General features: G+C 53.0%; 1 protein-coding gene across 1 annotated transcript; it reads right to left on the reverse strand.

Moving 5' to 3' along the window:
- Positions 1-1,795: 1,795 nt before the first annotated feature.
- LOC132808813 (kelch domain-containing protein 9-like) lies at positions 1,796-11,090 on the reverse strand (the record flags this gene model as incomplete). Its single annotated transcript, XM_060822253.1, has 4 exons — positions 1,796-2,017; positions 2,730-2,928; positions 3,046-3,208; positions 10,552-11,090. Coding segments are annotated over 4 exons (1,068 nt in total), but the record flags the coding sequence as incomplete, so codon positions are not given.
- Positions 11,091-11,795: the final 705 nt, after the last annotated feature.

An 11,795-nucleotide genomic window follows, 5' to 3' on the forward strand; every position in this document is an offset into this window, starting at 1 on the left:
GCTCAGGGATGTGTAGGTTAGGGTGGATTGGCCATGCTAAATTACCCCATAGTGCTCAGGGATGTGTAGGTTAGGGTGGATTGGCCATGCTAAATTACCCCATAGTGCTCAGGGATGTGTAGGTTAGGGTGGATTGGCCATGCTAAATTACCCCATAGTGTTCAGGGATGTGCAGGTTAGGGTGGGTTAGTTAGGGGTGGACTTGTTGGGCTGAAGGGACTGTTCCCACCCTGTAGCTAACATTAGCAGGTTTGAGGTATACATGTGAGAGAGTGAAGTAGATCTCTCGATGGAACCCATAGGTGAGGGAGGCATTCCGCTAGGCCGGGGACGGAAACGGACCCAGAAACAGCTGCGCGACCCAACGCAGAAACGATTTCTGGGAGAAAGTGTCGACTGGGGAGCATGGTCGAGAGTCCAGCACCACCCTCCTGGGGCTTGAGAAAAGATTTATTGTCAATTCATATGAACGCACGGTGACTCCCTTCCCTCTGATTAAAAACAGGTCGCGTCCCAGACAGTCTGAGAAACAGGAGGGGACAGTTTTAATACCCAAACCCAATAATAGGAGGGGCCCAAGGATATTGGCAGCTAGCGGGGCCGCACTTTGACAAGAATAATGGCGTAAAGGTTCAGATCAGCAGACCGGCTACGTTCCAGCCCAAGGATCTTCTCACATCTACCTCAGGCTGCCATCCGAGATCATATCACGAAGGGGAGCGACTCCTTACAAAAAAAGATCAATACGGCTTTTAGAAAGTTCTATTTTGAGTCGTGTAAGTCGGAAGATAGCGAGAGGAAGATGGGAGACGTTATTTTTTTAAAATCTGGCCCTCTCGGGTTTAACCTTGGAGCAGGTGTGGCTTTTGAACGCCCGGCCCCCTGACCAGGCAGGGAGCGTAGGAGGTGGTGGGGCAGGTCCAGGCCGGGAAACCGGACAGATTCTAGGCTGACTTCGACAAAGAGTTCAGAGACAAATTGGCTTCTAGATCTGTGCAACTATCCCCGTAGTCAGGGTAGCCTCCTGCCCTCTCCGGGAGAAGCAAATATCTCTCTCTCATTCTTAACCAAGGAAAAGCCCTGCATAGGATAGTGAAGGCAGCGTTTGGTATGCTTTCCTTTATTGGTCAGAGTATTGAGTACAGGAGTTGGGAGGGTCATGTTGCGGCTGTACAGGACATTGGTTAGGCCACTGTTGGAATATTGCGTGCAATTCTGGTCTCCTTCCTATCGGAAAGATGTTGTGAAACTTGAAAGGGTTCAGAAAAGATTTACAAGGATGTTGCCAGGGTTGGAGGGTCTGAGCTACAGGGAGAGGCTGAACAGGCTGGGGCTGTTTTCCCTGGAGCGTCGGAGGCTGAGGGGTGACCTTATAGAGGTTTATAAAATCATGAGGGGCATGGATAGGGTAAATAGGCAAAGTCTTTTCCCCTGGGGTGGGGGGAGTCCAGAACTAGAGGGGCATAGGTTTAGGGCGAGAGGGGAAAGATATAAAAGGGACCTAAGGGGCAACGTTTTCCCCCAGAGGGTGGTACGTGGATGGAATGAGCTGCCAGAGGAAGTGGTGGAGGCTGGTACAATGACAGCATTTAAGAGGCATCTGGATGGGTTTATGAATAGGAAGGGTTTGGGGGGATATGGGCCGGGTGCTGGCAGGTGGGACTAGATTGGGTTGGGATATCTGGGTCGGCATGGACGGGTTGGGCCGAAGGGTCTGTTTCCCATGCTGTACGTCTCTGTGACTTGATACGAAAGGCAGACAAAAATGAAACGTTCAGGCCAGAGTGTGCAGGAACTCTTTGGAATTTTATTTGGACAATTCCCAATCCGTGTCCTCCCCAAAATGGCCGTCAGGTCGGGGGCCCCAGGGTGTAGATCCGGGGGCTGCAGCTCCTTCCATCTCTTCCTCTCCCCCCGGTGAGGCACAGACGGTCTCCCAGCACCACCACCCGGTGAGCAAACCTCTTCATCTCCGGGTCACTGCCAGTCACGTGGTACCACATCCCACCGGGAGACCCTGGGAAAATACAGCCCGGTCAGCACGCGTCAGGCCTCAGTAAAGCTCCCTCTACACTGTCCCCCATCATACACTCCCAGGACAGGGACAGCATGGGGTTAGATACAGAGTAAAGCTCACTCTACACTGTCCCCCCATCAAACACTCCCAGGACAGGGACAGCACGGGGTTAGATACAGAGTAAAGCTCTCTCTACACTGTCCCCATCAAACACTCCCAGGACCGGGACAGCACGGGGTTAGATACCGAGTAAAGCTCCCTCTACACTGTCCCCCCCCCATCAAACACTCCCAGGACAGGGACAGCATGGGGTTAGATACAGAGTAAAGCTCACTCTACACTGTCCCCCCATCAAACACTCCCAGGACAGGGACAGCACGGGGTTAGATACAGAGTAAAGCTCCCTCTACACTGTCCCCCATCAAACACTCCCAGGACAGGGACAACACGGGGTTAGATACAGAGTGAAACTCCCTCTACACTGTCCCCCATCAAACACTCCCAGGACAGGGACAGCACAGGGTTAGATACAGCGTAAAGCTCCCTCTACACTGTCCCCCATCAAACACTCCCAGGACAGGGACAGCACAGGATTAGATACAGAGTAAAGCTCCCTCTACACTGTCCCCCCATCAAACACTCCCAGGACAGGGACAGGACGGGGTTAGATACAGAGTAAAGCTCCCTCTACACTGCGCAGAGTGTAACGTACGTGTGTCGTAGATGAAGAGGTCGTTGCAGACGGTGTCGATGGTTTTGTTGAAACACTCTCCCCCGTAGAGCACAGCGAAGGGTCCCACCAGGGTCATGGAGTGATGCCTCAGGGCAGGGGGGTTCCTGACAGCTGCTGCACCCGACGTGACGAGGGAGTGGAGGTGCCCGACCAGACCGGGGGCGTGCGTCTGTTCCGGCTGTCGGAGCAGGGCGTGAAGAGAGGAAGCGTTGGCTCATCAGACCGCAGTCACACCTCCCCCTGTGTCTCCGTTTCCCCGCCCCAGCCACCCCCACACAACCCTCGGGACACTCACCCGGACCTCGCCTTCCGTCCAGATCCGCACGGGCTCGAAGTCGGCAGAGTTGCGCCCGCCGAAGACCAGGAGTTGGTATCCTCCTGTGGTGGGTCCGGGCACTTTGGTCAGGATGGCTGTGTGGCCTGATCTCGAAGCTGTCCTGGACTCACATTCCTTATACCTGGAATGGTTTGGGAATCGACCAGCAGTGTCAGAATTCCGGCACGGCCGAAACAGGCCCAACGGGCTCACGCCCAATCTCCGGAGAGAAACCTATTCCCCACGGCTCAATATTTACCTGAGCACTATGGGGTAATTTAGCATGGCCAATCCACCCTAACCTGCACATCCCTGATCACTATGGGGTAATTTAGCATGGCCAATCCACCCTAACCTGCACATCCCTGATCACTATGGGGTAATTTAGCACGGCCAATCCACCCTAACCTGCACATCCCTGAACACTATGGGTAATTTAGCATGGCCAATCCACCCTAACCTGCACATCCCTGATCACTATGGGGTAATTTAGCATGGCCAATCCACCCTAACCTGCACATCCCTGAGCACTATGGGTAATTTAGCATGGCCAATCCACCCTAACCTGCACATCCCTGAGCACTATGGGGTAATTTAGCATGGCCAATCCACCCTAACCTACACATCCCTGAGCACTATGGGTAATTTAGCATGGCCAATCCACCCTAACCTGCACATCCCTGAGCACTATGGGTAATTTAGCATGGCCAATCCACCCTAACCCACACATCCCTGAACACCATGGGGTAATTTAGCATGGCCAATCCACCCTAACCCACACATCCCTGAACACCATGGGGTAATTTAGCATGGCCAATCCACCCTAACCCACACATCCCTGAACACCATGGGGTAATTTAGCATGGCCAATCCACCCTAACCTGCACATCCCTGAGCACTATGGGTAATTTAGCATGGCCAATCCACCCTAACCCACACATCCCTGAACACCATGGGGTAATTTAGCATGGCCAATCCACCCTAACCCACACATCCCTGAACACCATGGGGTAATTTAGCATGGCCAATCCACCCTAACCCACACATCCCTGAACACCATGGGGTAATTTAGCATGGCCAATCCACCCTAACCCACACATCCCTGAACACCATGGGGTAATTTAGCATGGCCAATCCACCCTAACCTACACATCCCTGAACACCATGGGGTAATTTAGCATGGCCAATCCACCCTAACCGACACATCCCTGAACACCATGGGGTAATTTAGCATGGCCAATCCACCCTAACCTGCACATCCCTGAACATTATGGGTAATTTAGCATGGCCAATCCACCCTAACCTACACATCCCTCAGCACTATGGGTAATTTAGCATGGCCAATCCACCCTAACCTACACATCCCTGAGCACTATGGGTAATTTAGCATGGCCAATCCACCCTAACCTACACCTCCTGAACACTATGGGGTAATTTAGCATGGACAATCCACCCTAACCTGCACATCCCTGAACACTATGGGTAATTTAGCATGGACAATCCACCCTAACCTGCACATCCCTGAACACTATGGGGTAATTTAGCATGGCCAATCCACCCTAACCTACACCTCCCTGAACACTATGGGGTAATTTAGCATGGACAATCCACCCTAACCTGCACATCCCTGAACACTATGGGGTAATTTAGCATGGCCAATCCACCCTAACCCACACATCCCTGAACACAATGGGGTAATTTAGCATGGCCAATCCACCCTAACCCACACATCCCTGAACACTATGGGGTAATTTAGCATGGCCAATCCACCCTAACCCACACATCCCTGAACACCATGGGGTAATTTAGCATGGCCAATCCACCCTAACCTACACATCCCTGAACACCATGGGGTAATTTAGCATGGCCAATCCACCCTAACCTACACATCCCTGAACACCATGGGGTAATTTAGCATGGCCAATCCACCCTAACCTACACATCCCTGAACACCATGGGGTAATATAGCATGGCCAATCCACCCTAACCTACACATCCCTGAGCACTATGGGGTAATTTAGCATGGCCAATCCACCCTAACCTACACATCCCTGAACACTATGGGGTAATTTAGCATGGCCAATCCACCCTAACCTGCACATCCCTGAACACTATGGGGTAATTTAGCATGGCCAATCCACCCTAACCTGCACATCCCTGAACACTATGGGGTAATTTAGCATGGCCAATCCACCCTAACCTGCACATCCCTGAACACTATGGGGTAAATTAGCATGGCCAATCGACCCTAACCTGCACATCCCTGAACACTATGGGGTAATTTAGCATGGCCAATCCACCCTAACCTGCACATCCCTGAACACTATGGGGTAATATAGCATGGCCAATCCACCCTAACCTGCACATCCCTGAACACTATGGGGTAATATAGCATGGCCAATCCACCCTAACCTACACATCCCTGAACACTATGGGGTAATATAGCATAGCCAATCCACCCTAACCTACACATCCCTGAGCACTATGGGGTAATTTAGCATGGCCAACCCACCCTAACCTGCACATCCCTGAACACTATGGGTAATTTAGCATGGCCAATCCACCCTAACCTACACATCCCTGAGCACTATGGGTAATTTAGCATGGCCAATCCACCCTAACCTCACATCCCTGAGCACTATGGGGTAATTTAGCACGGCCAATCCACCCTAACCTACACATCCCTGAGCACTATGGGGTAATTTAGCATGGCCAATCCACCCTAACCTACACATCCCTGAGCACTATGGGTAATTTAGCATGGCCAATCCACCCTAACCTACACATCCCTGAGCACTATGGGGTAATTTAGCATGGCCAATCCACCCTAACCTGCACATCCCTGAACACTATGGGGTAATTTAGCATAGCCAATCCACCCTAACCTACACATCCCTGAGCACTATGGGGTAATTTAGCATGGCCAATCCACCCTAACCTGCACATCCCTGAACACTATGGGGTAATTTAGCATAGCCAATCCACCCTAACCTTCACATCCCTGAACACTATGGGTAATTTAGCATGGCCAATCCACCCAAACCTACACATCCCTGAACACTATGGGGTAATTTAGCATGGCCAATCCACCCAAACCTACACATCCCTGAACACTATGGGTAATTTAGCATGGCCAATCCACCCAAACCTACACATCCCTGAGCACTATGGGTAATTTAGCATGGCCAATCCACCCTAACCTACACATCCCTGAACACTATGGGTAATTTAGCATGGCCAATCCACCCTAACCTACACATCCCTGAACACTATGGGTAATTTAGCATGGCCAATCCACCCTAACCTACACATCCCTGAACACTATGGGGTAATTTAGCATGGCCAATCCACCCTAACCTGCACATCCCTGAACACTATGGGATAATTTAGCATGGCCAATCCACCCTAACCTACACATCCCTGAACACTATGGGGTAATTTAGCATGGCCAATCCACCCTAACCTGCACATCCCTGGACACTATGGGGTAATTTAGCATGGCCAATCCACCCTGACCTGCACATCCCTGAACACTATGGGGTAATTTAGCATGGCCAATCCACCCTAACCTACACATCCCTGAACACTATGGGGTAATTTAGCATGGCCAATCCACCCTAACCTACACATCCCTGATCACTATGGGATAATTTAGCATGGCCAATCCACCCTAACCTACACATCCCTGAACACTATGGGTAATTTAGCATGGCCAATCCACCCTAACCTACACATCCCTGAGCACTATGGGATAATTTAGCATGGCCAATCCACCCTAACCTACACATCCCTGAACACTATGGGATAATTTAGCATGGCCAATCCACCCTAACCTGCAGTTCAGATAGCTTCCTCTAGTGGTTCGATCACCAGGGTAAATACTGGTGAGAGAAGGCCTCTTAATGACAATTTCTGCCAACACTAAGGTTACCCGATGTTACACCATTGGTAATCACCGCTGATCTTAGGGTTCGGTGTACAATACTGCGACCCACTTGGTAAAGACCTCTCCAACACCAAACCGGTCCATAGTATAAAAGAGATATGGCCATTCTCCCCGATCGATTGCTTCCTCTGCATCGAGGGAGGTGACTGATCCTGGTATCTCTCCTTGCGGGCAGACCTGTACCATGTTTCACATTCTTTGAACGTTATTAGTATATCTGCGACTCTCTCGGATCCTCTTTTAGAATAAATAGTAAAACCCTCTCCAGTCTTAATGCCAACATTTTTGAGACACTTTATAAGTCCACATTCAATAAGGACATAGGTCTGACCAGATATCCCAACCCAATCTAGTCCCACCTGCCAGCACCCGGCCCATATCCCCCGAAACCCTTCCTATTCATATACCCATCCAGATGCCTCTTAAATGCTGTAATTGTACCAGCCTCCACCACATCCTCTGGCAGCTCATTCCATACACGTACCACCCTCTGGGGGAAAACGTTACCCCTTAGGTCTCTTTTATATCTTCGGGTTGGGCCGAAGGGGCTGTTTCCGTGCTGAACATCACTAAATCCCGAGGGGCTCAGAGCCTGCCCTGCCATGGCAAAAACAGTGCGATCCTACTCAGAACAAACACCCTCGAACGTTCCTTCAGGATCTGGGATAAGATCACTCAGCCCTTTGGGTGAGAGCTGGCCACTTCCGAATGGACTGGGTCGCACATCCACGCTCTTTTCAATCAGCCCCACTTCGTTCCCATCACCACACCCGCCCATTCCCTTCGGAAATTCCTGATTTACCCAGTTAGCAGCAACACATTCCCAGTCACTCAGCGAAAGATACGGGGAGAGAGCGGGGCAGTGGGATTAGTTTGGGGATTGATACAGGGATACGGGGAGAGAGCGGGGGACAGTGGGATTAGTTTGGGGATTGATACAGGGATACAGGGAGAGTGCGGGGCAGTGGGATTAGTTTGGGGATTGATACAGGGATACGGGGAGAGAGGGGGACAGTGGGATTAGTTTGGGGATTGATACAGGGACACGGGGAGAGAGCGGGGCAGTGGGATTAGTTTGGGGATTGATACAGGGATACAGGGAGAGTGCGGGGCAGTGGGATTAGTTTGGGGATTGATACAGGGATACAGGGAGAGTGCGGGGCAGTGGGATTAGTTTGGGGATTGATACAGGGATACAGGGAGAGTGCGGGGCAGTGGGATTAGTTTGGGGATTGATACAGGGATACAGGGAGAGAGCGGGGCAGTGGGATTAGTTTGGGGATTGATACAGGGATACAGTGAGGGAGCAGGGCAGTGGGATTAGTTTGGGGATTGATACAGGGATACGGCGAGAGTGCGGGGCAGTGGGATTAGTTTGGGGATTGATACAGGGATACAGGGAGAGCGCGGGGCAGTGGGATTAGTTTGGGGATTGATACAGGGATACAGGGAGAGCGCGGGGCAGTGGGATTAGTTTGGGGATTGATACAGGGATACGGCGAGAGTGCGGGGCAGTGGGATTAGTTTGGGGATTGATACAGGGATACAGGGAGAGAGCGGGGCAGTGGGATTAGTTTGGGGATTGATACGGGGAGAGAGCGGGGCAGTGGGATTAGTTTGGGGATTGATACGGGGAGAGAGCGGGGCAGTGGGATTAGTTTGGGGATTGATACAGGGATACAGGGAGAGAGTGGGGCAGTGGGATTAGTTTGGGGATTGATACAGGGATACAGTGAGGGAGCGGGGCAGTGGGATTAGTTTGGGGATTGATACAGGGATACGGCGAGAGTGCGGGGCAGTGGGATTAGTTTGGGGATTGATACAGGGATACGGCGAGAGTGCGGGGCAGTGGGATTAGTTTGGGGATTGATACAGGGATACGGGGAGAGGGCGGGACAGTGGGATTAGTTTGGGGATTGATACAGGGATACAGGGAGAGTGGGGGGCAGTGGGATTAGTTTGGGGATTGATACAGGGATACAGGGAGAGAGCGGGACAGTGGGATTAGTTTGGGGATTGATACAGGGATACAGGGAGAGAGCGGGGCAGTGGGATTAGTTTGGGGATTGATACAGGGATACGGGGAGAGTGGGGGGCAGTGGGATTAGTTTGGGGATTGATACAGGGATACGGGGAGAGTGGGGGGCAGTGGGATTAGTTTGGGGATTGATACAGGGATACGGGGAGAGGGCGGGACAGTGGGAATAGTTTGGGGATTGATACAGGGATACGGGGAGAGTGGGGGGCAGTGGGATTAGTTTGGGGATTGATACAGGGATACAGGGAGAGCGCGGGGCAGTGGGATTAGTTTGGGGATTGATACAGGGATACAGGGAGAGAGCGGGGCAGTGGGATTAGTTTGGGGATTGATACAGGGATACGGCGAGAGTGCGGGGCAGTGGGATTAGTTTGGGGATTGATACAGGGACACGGGGAGAGCGCGGGGCAGTGGGATTAGTTTGGGGAGTGATACAGGGATACAGGGAGGGAGCGGGACAGTGGGATTAGTTTGGGGATTGATACAGGGATACGGGGAGAGAGCGGGGCAGTGGGATTAGTTTGGGGATTGATACAGGGATACAGGGAGAGAGGGGGGCAGTGGGATTAGTTTGGGGATTGATACAGGGATACAGGGAGAGAGCGGGGCAGTGGGATTAGTTTGGGGATTGATACAGGGATACGGGGAGAGCAGGGCAGTGGGATTAGTTTGGGGATTGATACAGGGATACAGGGAGAGAGCGGGACAGTGGGATTAGTTTGGGGATTGATACAGGGATACGGGGAGAGTGGGGGGCAGTGGGATTAGTTTGGGGATTGATACAGGGATACGGGGAGAGTGGGGGGCAGTGGGATTAGTTTGGGGATTGATACAGGGATACGGGGAGAGGGCGGGACAGTGGGAATAGTTTGGGGATTGATACAGGGATACGGGGAGAGTGGGGGGCAGTGGGATTAGTTTGGGGATTGATACAGGGATACAGGGAGAGCGCGGGGCAGTGGGATTAGTTTGGGGATTGATACAGGGATACAGGGAGAGAGCGGGGCAGTGGGATTAGTTTGGGGATTGATACAGGGATACGGCGAGAGTGCGGGGCAGTGGGATTAGTTTGGGGATTGATACAGGGACACGGGGAGAGCGCGGGGCAGTGGGATTAGTTTGGGGAGTGATACAGGGATACAGGGAGGGAGCGGGACAGTGGGATTAGTTTGGGGATTGATACAGGGATACGGGGAGAGAGCGGGGCAGTGGGATTAGTTTGGGGATTGATACAGGGATACAGGGAGAGAGGGGGGCAGTGGGATTAGTTTGGGGATTGATACAGGGATACAGGGAGAGAGTGGGGCTGTGGGATTAGTTTGGGGATTGATACAGGGATACGGGGAGAGAGCGGGGCAGTGGGATTAGTTTGGGGATTGATCCCGGGATACGGGGAGAGAGCGGGGGGCAGTGGGATTAGTTTGGGGATTGATACGGGGAGAGAGCGGTGGGCAGTGGGATTAGTTAGACATGGTTTCCCAGCCCCCGCCCAGGCACCTACCAGTATCTGTGCGAGTGGATGTCGATGTGTAGGCTGAAGATACTTGCAAATCTTCTCTGGGTGTGGATTCCCCCTTCTCTGCCCAGGACCAGCACCTCGCGGTCGGACAGCTTGGTACACGTGTGCCCACTGAGGCCTACAGGAGGAGGCTGGCTCCCTGGGGCCTGGCTCAGGGCTCTCCATCCCCCGCCAGGCGCCATGTCAAAGCAGTGGACATCCGCGAGCCTCCTCCTCCCGTCCCAGCCGCCCACTACCACCAGCCAGCGGTCATGGAGTCCGACGGCGCCATGGTGACTGCGGGCCGGGCCGCCCGTCGTCACCCTCTCCACCCGCAGGCCCGAGGGCTCCAGCACCAGCAGGTCGCTCAGCGGCGGGTCCCGGGGATCGGCCGACCTGACCCCACCGAACACCACCAGCCTGCCCCCCACTAGGTTGGCGCTGTGGAAGGCCCGGGCCAGCGCCTCCGACGCGCCCGCCCTCTTCCAGGCCCAGCGGCCCTTGCCATCGCCCAGGGAGACCGCCTGACCTCCGACCTCCTCCTGTCGGAACAAGAAACAGAGGGTAATTGTGGAAGGACACTCGTCAGGCTCGAGGCCTGTAACTAGGCCTCAGTGGTCGGTACTGGGCCCGTTGCTGTCCGAACAACAAGACTGAAGCCGAGGGTAATGGTGGAAGGACACTCGTCAGGCTCGAGGCCTGTAACTAGGCCTCAGTGGTCGGTACTGGGCCCGTTGCTGTCCGAACAACAAGACTGAAGCCGAGGGTAATGGTGGAAGGATGCTTGTCAGGCTAGAGGCCTGTGACAAGGCTTCAGTGGTCAGTGCTGGGCCCGTTGCTGTTTGTTGTCAGTAGTTTGGATGTGAAGGTACAAGGTATAATTGGGGCTGCGTGGTTGCTCAGTGGTAAGCACTGCTGCCTCACCGCACCAGGGACCCGGGTTCAATTCCAGCCTCAGGCGACTGAGAGTGTTGAGTTAAAACATTCTCCCCGTGTCTGCGTGGGTTTCCTCTGGGTGCTCCAGTTTCCTCCCACACTCCAAAGACATGTAGGTTAGGGTGGGATTGGCCATGCTACATTACCCCATAGTGCTCAGGGATGTGCAGGTTAGGGTGGATTGGCCATGCTAAATTACCCCATAGTGCTCAGGGATGTGTAGGTTAGGGTGGATTGGCCATGCTAAATTACCCATAGTGCTCAGGGATGTGTAGGTTAGGGTGGATTGGCCATGCTAAATTACCATAGTG

This window comes from Hemiscyllium ocellatum (assembly GCF_020745735.1).
Source record: "Hemiscyllium ocellatum isolate sHemOce1 chromosome 40 unlocalized genomic scaffold, sHemOce1.pat.X.cur. SUPER_40_unloc_10, whole genome shotgun sequence".
Taxonomy (NCBI): domain Eukaryota; kingdom Metazoa; phylum Chordata; class Chondrichthyes; order Orectolobiformes; family Hemiscylliidae; genus Hemiscyllium; species Hemiscyllium ocellatum.